At 33.0% G+C, this 17,245-nt stretch overlaps 2 protein-coding genes across 9 annotated transcripts; one reads left to right on the top strand and one right to left on the bottom strand.

Moving 5' to 3' along the window:
• The first annotated feature begins 897 nt into the window (after positions 1-897).
• On the top strand, positions 898-13,264 carry LOC111401215 (protein ROOT PRIMORDIUM DEFECTIVE 1). 5 transcript variants are annotated; one of them, XM_023028848.1, is made up of 3 exons: positions 900-2,404; positions 9,908-10,255; positions 12,991-13,264. In XM_023028848.1, the coding sequence occupies exon 1, from the start codon at positions 1,014-1,016 to the stop codon at positions 2,217-2,219; it is 1,206 nt and encodes a 401-aa protein (XP_022884616.1). In that variant the 5' UTR covers positions 900-1,013; the 3' UTR covers positions 2,220-2,404; positions 9,908-10,255; positions 12,991-13,264. The 5 variants fall into 5 exon arrangements, with proteins under 5 accessions (XP_022884620.1, XP_022884619.1, XP_022884618.1 ...); XM_023028852.1 differs by lacking the exons at positions 9,908-10,255; positions 12,991-13,264 and adding an exon at positions 11,700-12,313 and having other exon boundaries at positions 898-2,404; XM_023028851.1 differs by lacking the exons at positions 9,908-10,255; positions 12,991-13,264 and adding an exon at positions 11,692-12,313 and having other exon boundaries at positions 898-2,404.
• Positions 10,518-16,007, bottom strand: LOC111401216. 4 transcript variants are annotated; one of them, XM_023028854.1, is made up of 2 exons: positions 14,170-14,451; positions 10,518-10,881 (listed from the first exon to the last, which is right to left on the bottom strand). In XM_023028854.1, exons 1-2 carry the CDS (start codon positions 14,417-14,419, stop codon positions 10,700-10,702), a joined length of 432 nt encoding a protein of 143 aa, XP_022884622.1. In that variant the 5' UTR covers positions 14,420-14,451; the 3' UTR covers positions 10,518-10,699. The 4 variants fall into 4 exon arrangements, with proteins under 4 accessions (XP_022884622.1, XP_022884623.1, XP_022884624.1 ...); XM_023028855.1 differs by lacking the exon at positions 10,518-10,881 and adding an exon at positions 12,308-12,666; XM_023028856.1 differs by lacking the exons at positions 10,518-10,881; positions 14,170-14,451 and adding exons at positions 13,254-13,617; positions 15,726-16,007.
• Between the last annotated feature and the right edge of the window lie 1,238 nt (positions 16,008-17,245).

Here is a 17,245-nt window from a genome sequence, read left to right as displayed (position 1 = left end):
AGTGGAATTGCAGATTATAATTCATCTACATTTTGATTTTGTCCGTTAGCTTGAAGTCTATGTGACTAGGTAAAATCCATTAATATGCTTTTGTATGAGAGGCCGGTTTGGAAAGCAGTTACGATAATCTTTCCGTCTCCTTAAATTACATCAATCTTATTGCTATGATGATTGATTTAGATGACAACTTGATTATTTTTATACGAAGAGATTAAAAGAAATCAAATTATATTCGTTACAATGCTTCTCTTTTCATGAAGAAACATGTTGAGATCAATCTTGGAGGATAAGCATTATTCATTGCATATAGCTTTGGGGAAAACAGCGATATTGAAATAATACTTAATTGAACATGACTTGATTTCGTTTCCGCTAATCTTGTATCATACCTAGATTAGGGTAAACACATCAGTAAACAAAGTTTAACCAAAATAAAACTTTGCTACATTTGTGACGGTTATTTTGAGGATTTGTTTGAGTCCCATTTTATCTTATTTGATAGCCGTTATTTGGAAAAAAAAAAAAAAAAAAGATCTTTGAATAGTAATTTTTTGGAAAATATTTGGTAAATGATATGAAATTTTTTTAAATTTATGTGCAATATGTCTTTTCGTATAAATATATGGTTGAAAATCAATAAGATAATTAAAGAATTTTAAAATAATGATTGTCAAACAGGGCTTTGTGTGACAATAGATTTTGTAATAGTAATTTTAGGAGAATGTATAATTAAAAGTATGGAAGTGTAATTGATTTACATGTAAAATTATTTTATTGATCTAATATTAATATAAGATTAAAAATGAATTTGAAAAGAAATAATTTTTGTTTTTTTTGTTTCTTGTTTTTTCCCCCCCGACGAATGGGACACAATCAAATGTTAAACCTATTTTCGTTTAAAGAAGAATCCTACCTTTGAATAGGAAGAACACGCTTCGCAGAAGTGCATTTCCGCATCTGCTCAGAGCAAGTGGTGAGCCAAATCCACAGCCACTAACTGAGAGCAGCCGATAATGGCGGCCCAAATCTTCAGAACACTCACTGCCAAACCCCTCGTCGCATCCGCCCTTCTACGCCGCACCACAACCACCTCAGCTCAGTATGTAGCCTCCAGAGCCCGAGATCCCACCTTCGAAAAGCTCATGGAGAAATACAAGATCCTCCTCAAAGCGATCGCCATCCAGGACCTCATTCTTGCCTCAACCTCCGACCCACCCTCCGTTTCCCTCGACTTCCTCCATCGTCTCTCCCAGAAACTTCACCTTAACCGGGGCCCAGCCGCCTTCCTCCGGAAGTACCCCCACATCTTCCACATTTTTCACAACCCCGAAAAACTCCAGCCTTTCTGCTCCCTCACTCCCGCCGCCCTACAAGTCATCCGTCAAGAGTCTGAGGCTATTGAGGACTCATTGCCACTTGTAGTCACGAGATTGGTAAAGCTTCTCTCCATGTCAATGACTAAAAAGCTGCCTCTTCGAGCCCTTTTTAAGGTATGGAGAGAATTGGGCCTCCCCGATGACTTTGAGGACTCTGTTATTGCAAAAAATTTTGACCTCTTTTCGCTTGCCGATGGAAATGAGCCCAATACTCATGTTTTAAGGCTCAATTCTTGTGAAGTGCCAAAGGATTGTTTGGTTCCCGCTGTCGAAAAATGGAGGGTTGAAGAATGTTGTAAAGAGGATTGTAGTGTGGATAGGACTGAATTGAAGTATAGATTTAAACACGTGTTTCCACCAGGGATGCGTTTGACAAAGAATTTTAAGGCGAAAGTAAAGGAATGGCAGAGCTTACCGTATATTGGGCCATATGAGGAAATGGGTTTGGTGGAGAAAAAGAGGAGTAAGAGTGGAATGATGAGAGTGGAAAAGCGGGCAGTGGGGATTGTGCATGAGTTCTTGAGCTTGACTGTGGAGAAGATGGTGGAGGTAGAAAAGATTAGTCATTTTAGGAAATGGTTTGGAATTGAATTGAATATTAGGGATTTGTTCCTGGATCATCCTGGGATGTTCTATTTGTCGACCAAAGGGAAGAGACACACAGTGTTTCTGAGGGAGGCATATGAGAGGGGATGCTTGGTTGAGCCAAATCCAGTTTATGAGGCTCGGAGGAAGCTTCTTTATCTTGTTGCTTTAGGGTGTCGTGGCTTGGACAGAGGGGGTAGTGAGTTGAAGATTGTGGAGAGTGACGGAAACAGAGTGAAAGAAGTGAAGAATGATTGAGCTAGTGAATTAGAGAAGTGAGTCGTTTGAGGTCTCTATTGAATGAATGATTTGCTAAGTGACAACAGTGCATCTAGGAGGATAAGAATTGAAGGTCCATAATAAGATGCCACGAGGAGTTCGATCAAAGGGAACCCATAATGCACAAATGGACCAGAAGTTGGGATATGCTTCTGTCCTCAGAGGTAACTACGTTATCACTTACTTCCTCCTCTGGTCCCTACTGTTTTAGCTAGTCGATCTCTATGTTCTCTTTTTAAATTCATTAGATGGTTGCAAATTTAGTGATTGAAGAAGTATATAAGAATATAGAAATTAGAAAATTTTCTCTAAGCTAATGCATTTGTTTAGAATTGATAGGAAAAGATTATTTTTATATTGGCTCTGATTTCCTGACGGGAAATGTTTTTATGCTATCTCGGTGAGCTAGGAGGATATGGTGCCTATTATTTGGTAAATGAGATAATCTTTTGTGGGAGATCTATATCATAATAAAGTATGCAATTGATTTTCCCATGAAAATTTTCTATGCTGAAATCTTATTTATTTGAACGTTTGAGATAGGAAGAAGAGATGTTTTTCACAACCATCACTAGTATTCCACATTTTGGGTCATTGTACTAAATTGCTAATGAACTAGACTTAGTAACTATTGATGACATTTTTGACTTCCCCACAACATCTTTAATTAAGGTGAGAGTTTTATTAATAAAAATTGATATTTTATTTTAACTAGTATTCAGGCTATTGGTTAGTTTAGACAAGTCAAGATATTAGAATTGTGCCGGATTCAGTTCTTGTGAAAGCGCAAAGCCCTGTTCCATGATTAAGTGCAAAGTTGCAATTAGTAACATATCTACTGAAAACATAGCTGTGCAATGTTGCATTTTTTCTTTCTGCATCATTTCCATGCATTGTTAATGAGAATGTTTTTCTTAGCCCTTGTTTGATCCCCATTCTTCTAAAAATTCATTTTTTTCAGAACTTATTTTCAATTATACATTTTTCAATAAAATAATATTACACGTAGATCCAAATTTTTCCTTAATTTTTAACCACACATTCTCCATCAATCTACTATTCAAAATGCATTATTTTCCTCAAAATGGGGCTCAAACAAGGGTTGTATGGTTGGCGTTTATAGTTTACTTCATCTGAGACATATGGTTATTTTGAAACTGAAGAATTGTTTTTTTACTCTTCATGTGCTTGAGCTCTATATGTATCATTATAAGTAGGGATAATTGTAGTAGTGGTCCCAAACCTTTTAATTTCTGCAAACTATACCTTAATCTTTTATTTCTGCTGGCACAGTCCTAAACCTTTCACTATAATGACAATTGTGGTCCATTGAACGGATTCAATCAAATATTCCGTTAGTCAACTTTGAAATAAAATATTTGACTAACTTGAAAAATTAAATGTGGCTAAAATGGTATATTTACAATTTCTATAATAAAACAGTTAAAATAATTGACCAAAAAAATGTTGTTCATCCTCTCCAAAAATCCCACCCTCCTCCTTACCCTCCACGCTTCCCTAAGATGCAACCTTTTCGTCCACAAAGCTACAGCACCTCTTCGAACTACCGTCCCGTAAATGAACCTGTTGTCCAAAGCCACTGCATTCAGCTAGTGTCCCCCGCATGGCTTTACCACCAACACACTTCCTGCTTTGCTCCTCACCTAAATCCCAGATCTCAATGCCACCGATATTCCTACAATCACAATTTATTTTTCAATTAGTTTTCAGTTATTATTCACCGATTTATATAGGATATAATCAATTATGACAGCCTACTTTTAACATAAAAACACCAGATCTGCCAAATTTCTACACCTTTTAACTTTATATAACAACCGATTCTCTAGATGTCAAGCCCAACAAGACCTGGTTGTTCAAATTTATCAAAACTCAATCCAAAATGAAGATTTATGGGTCAATCTCTTCTATGCACGGCACAAGATTTGGGTTAAAAGGGAAAAGAATGGAAGAAATAAAAAAGAAACAGAATATATAAAACAAGATTTTGGGGGAATCCAAATCTGAAACGTCAACGCAGAGTAGTGCAAATTCAAATCTGAATTCGACTGTGGTTGACCCAAATATGGGACCCATAAAGAGATTTTCCTATTCAGCATTTTTTACACACTTATCATTGGATGAATCGACATTTATTTTGTGTTGTCTAGGATTTGGGTAAAGGTGGTGGCGGTGGGCATCGTTTGGATGGGTGTTGGTGGTGACAGGGATTTGATTTCCTGATTTTTTATTTTAGGGAAGGGTGGGGGTTGGGCAGGCATAGGGGTAGGGGTAGGCGTAGGCGTGGGGGATCTTTGGAGAAGATGAACAATATTTTTATTTTTTAGTTAATTATTTTAATTGTTTTATTATAGAAATGATAAAATATACTATTTGTCAAGTTGAGTCAAACTTTTTATTCAGGGTTAACTAATTGAATATTGGATGGAATCTGTCCAATGGACTGCAAATGTCGTTAAAGTGAAAGGTTTGTGACTTTGACCACAAAAATAAAATGTTAAGGTATAGTTTGCAAAAAGTTGAAAAGTTTGGGATTGATACTGCAATTATCCCTTTTAAATGATATCGTATTATTGGGGTAAAAAAAATAAATTTACAATCACCTTCTGTATAAGCTGCAGCAAAAAGAGAGTTTTTAATGGAAAGGATTAGAACATCATATCTTATATAAACTCGAAGACATTTTCCTTTATCCCCCATCGTAGTTAAGAGAACTCTCGTCCCACCCCTCGTTAAGCATTATTAAAATAGACATATGTTCTATCACTGCTTGTCTGATTGATATTATGTTTTCTTAAAGAATCCTCGATACAATGTTAAGTGCTACTTAAGTTATCTTTGTTTGACATTAAGCTAAGAGAGTGAAAAATAGCTTTTAAATTATAAAGTGCATTCATCTACAATATATTAAAGGGAGGTGTATTCATCTACAATATATCAAAGGGAGGATTGAGGAGAAACTTTTGAATACCTAATTTACCCTTCCATATTTAGCTATATACCTAATATATTTTTATTTAATTTTAGTTTTGTTAATAATTAATTAATAACATTAATTCCTTACATATTTAGTCATATGTCCAATATATCCTTATTTAATTTTAGTTTTGTTAATAATTAATTAATAACATTAATTCAACTTATTCAACATGAAAAAAAAAAAAAAAAAAAAAACCTTTACTATGAAAGATTCTTTAATAATCAGCCATATACCTATTATTGAAGAATTGGTGGAGCCAATTGGAAATGATTTTATCACTACGCAAATCCAAAATAAAACTCGGAGCAAGAATCTCTCTTTTCTTTTCCATTTGTTAATAATTCCCTAAATTAATCTTTTCAATTTTATATTAATTTTTATTAACATCTTTTATTACAAAAATATAAATTAAATTTCCTTCCTCAATTGTTTGTGGAAACAATCATTCAAATAAGATTGAATTAGTTAGTTTAAAAAATAACATCTATATTCATTCCCTTATTTAAATGATTGTTTCATTTTGTTGTTTCATATCCTAACAAGTAAATAATATATTTAGGGCTTGTTTGATACAAGTCAATTCTATGGAAAATGGAGTTATTTTCCATCCAAATGTGTTGTTTGATGGGCAAAATTTTTCATGGAATTGGTTTTCCATCCTATCCTCCCACGTGACCCCTTTTCTTGGTTTTTAAGGAATTTGTTTTCATTTGGTTTTTGGTGGAAAAGTGTTTTCCAACTTGTTTTTTTTATTTTTTTTTATTTTCGACAATGGAAATAAATTCTATTCACAATTGCAATAAATTATATCCCTTTAATTGACAATTTTAATGGAAAACAAAGTCAAACAAGCATCAAAAGATCCAAAATTTCAACATTTTCAAGTAAAAAATTATACAAATCAAACACATTTAATTGACAATTCCCAATAAAACAAGTTCTAAACAATTAAATTCCCTGGAATTCACTTTCTCTCCACCCAAATTTCATTCTTTCAATGAAAAGAACCCTTAATGTAATAAAATGAATGTATAGAAAATGTTACTATATAATTTGATAAAATTTCATTTTATATTATATTTACACTTATTTAAAATTTATTTTAATTGGAAGTTATATATGAATTCCCATGATACCTAAATTTAAATAAAAGTGGAATACCAAATAAAATGGGTAATTATGTCCCCACTAAAATTTTTATTAACTATACAACATTATAACTACAATAAATATTTATAATCTTTGTTCATTTTCACACTTAAGTTCTCAATTATTTTTCGCTATATTTTTATCATTATCTGAAACTAAATAAATTATTACAACATTATAGTGTGTTATAATTCTAAACTATTCACACACAATAATTGTAGAATTTAAGACTTAAAAAATATGTTATTTTATTTATGAAATAAATTTTACATACTTTGATTATATGAAGACATTCCTCACTAACACACTACACTACCTCGCTATGTCTCTCTTTCCCACTTATTCTATTTGCTCTCACTCTCTTCACACACTTTCTCTAATCTTTCTCACACATGGATACATAGTCACCTTGTATTTGTAAGTGTTAATGGATGGGTATGGATGGTTCTAGTATGATGGTGAAGATAATCCTAGATACCTCTAGCTTTAGTAATAAGATAGTATTACAAATGGCTCCTAGAATATTCTAGCATAGAAAATTACATGTGACTAAATTAATGGTAAACTAACTAGAAAATTCTAGATTTTAAAGTTGGTGATGATCTTCAATAATAAGAAGTTTAAAATTTCAATATATAATGAAGGAAGATGGACTGAGTCTGTTGAGACTACGTTTTTTAATTTCTTGCCAATGAAGAGATTGATGCAAAGCTGCTTTATGTTTGTACATCTATTTTGTAATAAATATAATTAAGATTAGGGATAATTGCAGCAGAAGCCCCAAACCTTAAAACATTAACAGACTTTCCCCAAACCTTTAATTTGTTGTAGCCGTCACCTCTAACCTTTCCAAACGTTGCATATGGGGCCCCTTTGGACGGTTTTCATTCAAAATTTCGTTAGTTGACCAAAAAATTGATTTTGACCATATTTTAAAAGTTTTTAACAAGGCAAAATGGTAACTTCACATTAAAATCAAAATTTAAAAAAGGGAAAAAATAAAATTGGTCGTCTTCTCCACCCTACCCCAACCTGCTGCTTAAATAGATGGTGACGCACGAACTCCACCGTCCATTCAAACGGTCGGCTATCTCAGACCAGTAAAGGCGTCGAGAAATCTCCTTACAACGGCAGGCCAGAACCGTCACGACGATCAACACCAAGCACGTTGTTTAGCCTCCACTGTTCTCACCCTTCAACTCGCTTAATGCGAACCAGCAAAGGGACCTCCAGCTCCAACCTGAACTGAAACTCATACTCGAATTGAAAATTGAATCCCAAGAACAGCGTTGAGATTTAAGAGACATAGACGATGTTAGACAGGCATCCAGACTGAAAGGGGTCAAAGCTTGCCAATGGTTCGCAAAGCAACTTATGCTTCCCGAGTGGATGATTGATGTTCCTAAGCGATTAAATACTGACTGGTATGTTTTGGGTTGAAGAATTTTCTTTGTAGATCCATGGAATCAGGGTTTGAAAATTGAACATGTATTGATTGGTATATTTTTGACTCAGACAATTGATGTATCTTGTTTTTACTGACGAAGAGGTTGGCTTCTGAACATAGGGTTTGTTCTCAGGCCATTTTCGATATGGGTTCTTCACAAGAATCTGCTTTTACAACAAACGTGAGAGATTTTGCTAATAAATCATCTGCCTGTCAAGAGGTTAAGTATATGGATAGTGTTTATGTGAAAGGGGATGGATTTGTGGCAGGTGGGGTGGGTTGGGGTGGGGTGCGACGGAGAAGAAGGCCAATTTTATTTTTTCCCTTTTTTTAATTTTGATTTTAATGTGAAGTTACCATTTTGCCCACTTAAAAACTATTAAAATATGGTCAAAATCAATTTTTTGGTCAACTAATGGAATTTTGGATAAAAACCGTCCAAGGGGGCCTCATATGCAACGTTTGGGAATGTTAGAGGTGACGGCTGTAACAAATCAAAGATTTGGGGAAAGTATGCTAGTGTTGTAAAGGTTTGAGGCTTCTGCTGCAATTATCCCTTAAGATTATGATAGCTATAAAAATCAACCTATCTTATTCTAGACTTATTGTCAATGAAAACAATTTGAAGTGAGCTAAAATTAACAACCGTTGTTAATGAAAGCAATTTGTTGTGGGTTAGAACTTCTCAAAACTCGAAAATAGCCTTGATGATACTTATATATGTAAATGTATTCATGTTGTTGGGCATTGAAATTTTAGAGAAATCGATTTGTCTGAGACAAATTCTTAAAAAAAAATTGTTGTTTTGATCTTTGACGAAATATTTAATCATGCTAAAAAGATAATGTAGTTCTTTTTCTCTATATTTTTATTTTTTTAATTCCTTTAGTATTGTCCATCTAAATGATAAACATAAGCTGCTTATAAGTTGGCGAGTGTTGCAAATTATTATTATTATTATTATGCGATTAGTTAAGCTTGGTTGGCATTTGAATTTAATTTCTATTATTATGGATTTAATTGTATGAAATTTCTATTTTAGATTTATCTATTACCATGAATCATTTTAATTGTATATATACATCCGTTTAGGGCATCATAAGCACGTGGTGGCCGAATAGTATTATTGCCTCATCATATTCATGCATATATGCATTATTTTTTGTTCATATTTATGAATTTGTGGAGTTCTTTGGGCTGAACATCTATATGCTAGACCCAGGCCTAGATTTTAAGATGTAGGTCGAAGAGAGGGAAAAAAATTATTTGTTACATTAGTTTCGTGATTTGTTCCACTTTTACCATACCTAATTCTAAAGCAGTGTCTAAAACGTATTCATGAACACAATCGAAAATAGGCGTTGATGTACCAAGCCTGATCTCCTGCCACCAGTGGGAAGAATAAAAACTTTTCATTGCTGACGTGGCAAGAGAACTTTAAGAGATATCTTTGTCATGTTTGAGAAAGAAAAACATTCCGACTTCAAAATGAAAAATAAGTGCAATCAATCCTTATTCAATGTTTTCACATTATATACATAATTTCAAAAAAAAAAAAAAAATATTATTACAATGTTAATTTTTCTTTTAACAATATCAATTACTTCGAGTACTTTATAGAATATTAATACTTTAAAAAATTACGCATATCATTCATTCGATATATAAAACATGCAACGCACGTTCTTAATACTAATAGATTCAAGCATGTCTTTACCTTTGATATATTTGTAATAAATTCAAGAGTTTAAGTGCAATAGGCGTTTGGAGTTGGGCAATGGGTGTACGGCTTAAATACACAGCTAAAGTTAAGCAAGATGGTTGGGAAACGGTGGGGCCGAATTTCGAAAACAAAGGAAGTTGGTTTAGGAAGAGAAATGGGTAGAGGATTGAAGAGAGAAACAGGAGAGAACAACAAGGGAACAAATTTTTTGACATTTGCAGTACATGCATTTTTATAAGTAATAAGTGAAGTAAACTAATGACTTGTTCTCTTCTGCTTCATTGAAGTAAAATGTTTGTTCTTTTGATTTTTATCTTATTTATAATAAATTAACTTAATAAGGCCAGTCATGCAGAACTGTGGACTTTCGAAAGAAGACAGGAGCTTGCTAGAAGAATTCTCGTGGGTGTGTTATATGATGTGGAGAAGATTCTTGATTTTAAGGGTTAAAGTTGACTTCCGGTAATTCAGAGGGATGAGGGACCCAAAGCTGGTCTCGCGCTGAGTTTGCTTATGACTCTAGTGAAGTTCCTGCCTTGTCTATTCTATCGGGAAAGATCCGCAGGGTGGACTGCCTGCAAGAAGCTAAATAGTTCTCTTCAATTGTTGCAGTGTTACATTCTGATAAAGCTAACCAGAGAACAAGAAAATACTAAAGAAATTTGTAATATCTTGCAAATTAAAACAATACCGTGGTCTTATTCAAAAACTGAAATGAATTGCAAGCACTGTTGAGGAAAGTGATCTAGCCCAGTCCAATTTTATAAAATTTATAATGTTATAGAATCTTTTCCTTTGCTACCTTTTGGCAAGTTTATTGTTGTTTGGCTGTTATTTATTTACTCAATGGCTGGACCACCATGGAGTGAATAGGTTGTTGTTACATTTTCATTATGTACTGGAAATGTATCATTGTATATAAAATGAAGGTTAGACTCATTTCTTTTAATGCAGAGATAAAATTTTGAGACAACCTGGCATTTCCCAAATTGGTATTTTATGCTGTCTTCTTCTGTGTAAACAGAACATGAGTCGTTTGTTTTTTCTGCCTATGGCTTCTTCTAATGTATGCTCAAATAGAAGGAAGAAGTTGGCTTTACATTGTGCAGTGCATAATAGTAATATTTTATTCCAAACTCTTATAAAGTGGCCTTGAATCGTCGAATTTTATGGATACATTGTTGAGCTCTCTCAAGGACTGCATCAATCTTTTTTGTGTAACCACTAGAGCCAACCTTCTGAATCTTGGGCATCGCAGTTTCATCGGCATTTTCATTGATCGTCAGCCTGTTTGCCTTCCTCTTTTTGCTGGTTGATGACTCTGTTGCAACGAAAACAATAATATTTAGCTGGTACAAGAATGTTTACATTTGGAGGATTTTATAAATAAAACTAGCTCATGAACACAATCGAAAATAGGCGTTGATGTACCAAGCCTGATCTCCTGCCACCAGTGGGAAGAATAAAAACTTTTCATTGCTGACGTGGCAAGAGAACTTTAAGAGATATCTTTGTCATGTTTGAGAAAGAAAAACATTCCGACTTCAAAATGAAAAATAAGTGCAATCAATCCTTATTCAATGTTTTCACATTATATACATAATTTCAAAAAAAAAAAAAAAATATTATTACAATGTTAATTTTTCTTTTAACAATATCAATTACTTCGAGTACTTTATAGAATATTAATACTTTAAAAAATTACGCATATCATTCATTCGATATATAAAACATGCAACGCACGTTCTTAATACTAATAGATTCAAGCATGTCTTTACCTTTGATATATTTGTAATAAATTCAAGAGTTTAAGTGCAATAGACGTTTGGAGTTGGGCAATGGGTGTACGGCTTAAATACACAGCTAAAGTTAAGCAAGATGGTTGGGAAACGGTGGGGCCGAATTTCGAAAACAAAGGAAGTTGGTTTAGGAAGAGAAATGGGTAGAGGATTGAAGAGAGAAACAGGAGAGAACAACAAGGGAACAAATTTTTTGACATTTGCAGTACATGCATTTTTATAAGTAATAAGTGAAGTAAACTAATGACTTGTTCTCTTCTGCTTCATTGAAGTAAAATGTTTGTTCTTTTGATTTTTATCTTATTTATAATAAATTAACTTAATAAGGCCAGTCATGCAGAACTGTGGACCTTCGAAAGAAGACAGGAGCTTGCTAGAAGAATTCTCGTGGGTGTGTTATATGATGTGGAGAAGATTCTTGATTTTAAGGGTTAAAGTTGACTTCCGGTAATTCAGAGGGATGAGGGACCCTAAGCTGGTCTCGCGTTGAGTTTGCTTATGACTCTAGTGAAGTTCCTGCCTTGTCTATTCTATCGGGAAAGATCCGCAGGGTGGGCTGCCTGCAAGAAGCTGAATAGTTCTCTTCAATTGTTGCAGTGTTAAATTCTGATAAAGCTAACCAGAGAACAAGAAAATACTAAAGAAATTTGTAATATCTTGCAAATTAAAACAATACCGTGGTCTTATTCAAAAACTGAAATGAATTGCAAGCACTGTTGAGGAAAGTGATCTAGCCCAGTCCAATTTTATAAAATTTATAATGTTATAGAATCTTTTCCTTTGCTACCTTTTGGCAAGTTTATTGTTGTTTGGCTGTTATTTATTTACTCAATGGCTGGACCACCATGGAGTGAATAGGTTGTGGTTACATTTTCATTATGTACTGGAAATGTATCATTGTATATAAAATGAAGGTTAAGACTCATTTGTTTTAATGCAGAGATAAAATTTTGAGACAACCTGGCATTTCCCAAATTGGTATTTTATGCTGTCTTCTTCTGTGTAAACAGAACATGAGTCGTTTGTTTTTTCTGCCTATGGCTTCTTCTAATGTATGCTCAAATAGAAGGAAGAAGTTGGCTTTACATTGTGCAGTGCATAATAGTAATATTTTATTCCAAACTCTTATAAAGTGGCCTTGAATCGTCGAATTTTATGGATACATTGTTGAGCTCTCTCAAGGACTGCATCAATCTTTTTTGTGTAACCACTAGAGCCAACCTTCTGAATCTTGGGCATCGCAGTTTCATCGGCATTTTCATTGATCGTCAGCCTGTTTGCCTTTCTCTTTTTGCTGGTTGATGACTCTGTTGCAACGAAAACAATAATATTTAGCTGGTACAAGAATGTTTACATTTGGAGGATTTTATAAATAAAACTAGCGAAAATTGAAACTGGGGTCTCATTACATTTCCTTTCTGAAAATACAGTGTGAAAGATGAAGGATTAAAATCAAATAATATGTAAGAAATGCAATTTTAGATATTCTTCTTTCCTTTTTCTATGTGCTATTTAAGGAATAAGTCAATCATCATGTTTGATATGCAAATATATAAGACTAAGTGGAATTAAGTGATTCATTTAATTGTACAAATATATATCAAACTAATTTTTTTAAACACGAACAAAAGGTCTTATTCAAAAACTGAAATGAATTGCAAGCACTGTTGAGGAAAGTGATCTAGCCCAGTCCAATTTTATAAAATTTATAATGTTATAGAATCTTTTCCTTTGCTACCTTTTGGCAAGTTTATTGTTGTTTGGCTGTTATTTATTTACTCAATGGCTGGACCACCATGGAGTGAATAGGTTGTGGTTACATTTTCATTATGTACTGGAAATGTATCATTGTATATAAAATGAAGGTTAAGACTCATTTGTTTTAATGCAGAGATAAAATTTTGAGACAACCTGGCATTTCCCAAATTGGTATTTTATGCTGTCTTCTTCTGTGTAAACAGAACATGAGTCGTTTGTTTTTTCTGCCTATGGCTTCTTCTAATGTATGCTCAAATAGAAGGAAGTAGTTGGCTTTACATTGTGCAGTGCATAAGAGTAATATTTTATTCCAAACTCTTATAAAGTGGCCTTGAATCGTCGAATTTTATGGATACATTGTTGAGCTCTCTCAAGGACTGCATCAATCTTTTTTGTGTAACCACTAGAGCCAACCTTCTGAATCTTGGGCATCGCAGTTTCATCAGCATCTTCATTGATCGTCAGCCTGTTTGCCTTTCTCTTTTTGCTGGTTGATGACTCTGTTGCAACGAAAACAATAATATTTAGCTGGTACAAGAATGTTTACATTTGGAGGATTTTATAAATAAAACTAGTGAAAATTGAAACTGGGGTCTCATTACATTTCCTTTCTGAAAATACAGTGTGAAAGATGAAGGATTAAAATCAAATAATATGTAAGAAATGCAATTTTAGATATTCTTCTTTCCTTTTTCTATGTGCTATTTAAGGAATAAGTCAATCATCATGTTTGATATGCAAATATATAAGATTAAGTGGAATTAAGTGATTCATTTAATTGTACAAATATATATCAAACTAATTTTTTTGAACACGAACAAAAAGAAAATAAAAGAATAAAATTGAATAACTGTCCTGTAGTTGAACAAGAAACAGTTCCCTCTGTCTCGCTCTCTCTCTCTCTCAATAAATGGGGTCCTTTACTTAATACAGGTCAGATAGTGCAGTAAATCGAATCATCAAAAAAGACTTGATATATCAAGAAAATCCATTCATAAAGTCGTCAATCCAAGCCTTTTATAGAGGATATTTAGAAGGAGAAAAGTAGAAACCTTGAGTGAGAGCAGAGGAAGTAGTAGGCAGAGGAGCAGTATCAGTATCACATAGAGGAAGAGGAGAGAAGTTGTGAGAGTCGAAACTGGAAATGAAAATCTTGAGCTCCGACTTCAAATAGTGAAAGCCATTGGGATGGTGAGTTTCCAAAATTTCCAGTTCCTCTTTTGCTCTTTCTATCACAGTTGACGTTGATAGCCATTCCATTTCATTGCCCATCTCTCTCTCTCTCTCTCTATTTCCCTTCATCTAAACGCCCGTTCTTATGCACAGACCAAAAGTTGCCTATAAAAGCGCAAAACCTGGAAAGTTTTTCTGTCCATTTAGTTCCTTTTGGCCCTCGTTAAATTTTTTTTCCCTCTCCTATTTTCAATCACTTATTTTTTTAAAAAAATATATTATTTCATTCATTTTCAATTCAAAAAATGGGGGCCAAACCGGGGTTTAAGATGGATAAATGAAAAGCTTTAATGTAGTGTGTAATCAATGTAAGTACCCATTTTTTTGGAAAAAGTGATATATTCTTGAAGAATGTGTAGTTAAAAAATCAAAATTTCTATAAATGAAGTTTGACGTTCATGGTGTGTCAAAATCATGACCATTGATCAGAAAATGTATACAAGTAGTGTATAATTCTTCAAAAATATGAAGAAATGTGAAAATAATTATTTATTTTTTGAGAAAAATGATTTTGGAATAATGTTCTCTCTCTCTCTCTCTCTCTCTCTCTCTCGCTCGCGTGAAGGGCAGAAGTGCACTAAATAATGAATGGGGGCCTTCTGTCCGGTTTTAAATATCCAACGCACTTTGGATGTGACAAAAAATATATATATTTATTGTTTGTCACTCCTTTTCTTTTGCCTTTTGAACGGTCCGATAAAAACAGTGTTACAATTCGTATTCCATTATTTGGATTTGGATTTTGGAACCATATGGAACTAGAAGTACTAGAATTAAAATTAAATTTTTAATAATATATTGTTAAAATAATTATTTAATTTAATTTAGATTAAAATCTATATTTTTATCCCTACCAAATAGAACTATATGATTTTTTTATTTAATCAGGATAACTCAATAAGCACAAATCCATTATTTTGTAAAGCAATATAAAATCACAATAGGTTTATGCGAATGCTCTTATTAAGAACTAGAGAAAGAAAGATATGCAATTTTAGATATTCTTCTTTCCTTTTTCTATGTGCTATTTAAGGAATAAGTCAATCATCATGTTTGATATGCAAATATATAAGATTAAGTGGAATTAAGTGATTCATTTAATTGTACAAATATATATCAAACTAATTTTTTTGAACACGAACAAAAAGAAAATAAAAGAATAAAATTGAATAACTGTCCTGTAGTTGAACAAGAAACAGTTCCCTCTGTCTCGCTCTCTCTCTCTCTCAATAAATGGGGTCCTTTACTTAATACAGGTCAGATAGTGCAGTAAATCGAATCATCAAAAAAGACTTGATATATCAAGAAAATCCATTCATAAAGTCGTCAATCCAAGCCTTTTATAGAGGATATTTAGAAGGAGAAAAGTAGAAACCTTGAGTGAGAGCAGAGGAAGTAGTAGGCAGAGGAGCAGTATCAGTATCACATAGAGGAAGAGGAGAGAAGTTGTGAGAGTCGAAACTGGAAATGAAAATCTTGAGCTCCGACTTCAAATAGTGAAAGCCATTGGGATGGTGAGTTTCCAAAATTTCCAGTTCCTCTTTTGCTCTTTCTATCACAGTTGACGTTGATAGCCATTCCATTTCATTGCCCATCTCTCTCTCTCTCTCTCTATTTCCCTTCATCTAAACGCCCGTTCTTATGCACAGACCAAAAGTTGCCTATAAAAGCGCAAAACCTGGAAAGTTTTTCTGTCCATTTAGTTCCTTTTGGCCCTCGTTAAATTTTTTTTCCCTCTCCTATTTTCAATCACTTATTTTTTTAAAAAAATATATTATTTCATTCATTTTCAATTCAAAAAATGGGGGCCAAACCGGGGTTTAAGATGGATAAATGAAAAGCTTTAATGTAGTGTGTAATCAATGTAAGTACCCATTTTTTTGGAAAAAGTGATATATTCTTGAAGAATGTGTAGTTAAAAAATCAAAATTTCTATAAATGAAGTTTGACGTTCATGGTGTGTCAAAATCATGACCATTGATCAGAAAATGTATACAAGTAGTGTATAATTCTTCAAAAATATGAAGAAATGTGAAAATAATTATTTATTTTTTGAGAAAAATGATTTTGGAATAATGCTCTCTCTCTCTCTCTCTCGCTCGCGTAAAGGGCAGAAGTGCACTAAATAATGAATGGGGGCCTTCTGTCCGGTTTTAAATATCCAACGCACTTTGGATGTGACAAAAAATATATATATTTATTGTTTGTCACTCCTTTTCTTTTGCCTTTTGAACGGTCCGATAAAAACAGTGTTACAATTCGTATTCCATTATTTGGATTTGGATTTTGGAACCATATGGAACTAGAAGTACTAGAATTAAAATTAAATTTTTAATAATATATTGTTAAAATAATTATTTAATTTAATTTAGATTAAAATCTATATTTTTATCCCTACCAAATAGAACTATATGATTTTTTTATTTAATCAGGATAACTCAATAAGCACAAATCCATTATTTTGTAAAGCAATATAAAATCACAATAGGTTTATGCGAATGCTCTTATTAAGAACTAGAGAAAGAATGATATGCATCGAACTTGTAATATAAAAATAAAATCAAATAAAATAATCTTTGTCAACGGGAATAAATATATTTGAAAGCTTCGAACAACTATAAAAACGAATATTTCGTGCCTTCCATTGCATTTCGAGGACTAGAAAAAGCCTTGCAAGTCTATTAAGAGCTTTTGTCTTCATATTTTTGTATTTCTTTTTCTTTTTTTTTTTAAATAAGTTTTTTTAGTTCTAGATTGCATGAATATTTAAGTTGAAACATACAGTAAATCCTCTATAAACTAATAATATTGAGATCAAGAAAAAATTACTATTTTAGAGGGGTTATTAATTTATCGATAAATGATATTTTATATTTTTATAACCGGTATTATATT

This window comes from Olea europaea, chromosome 10 (assembly GCF_002742605.1).
Source record: "Olea europaea var. sylvestris chromosome 10, O_europaea_v1, whole genome shotgun sequence".
Classification (NCBI taxonomy): Eukaryota; Viridiplantae; Streptophyta; class Magnoliopsida; order Lamiales; family Oleaceae; genus Olea; species Olea europaea.
This window is presented reverse-complemented; position numbering and strand designations above follow the sequence as displayed.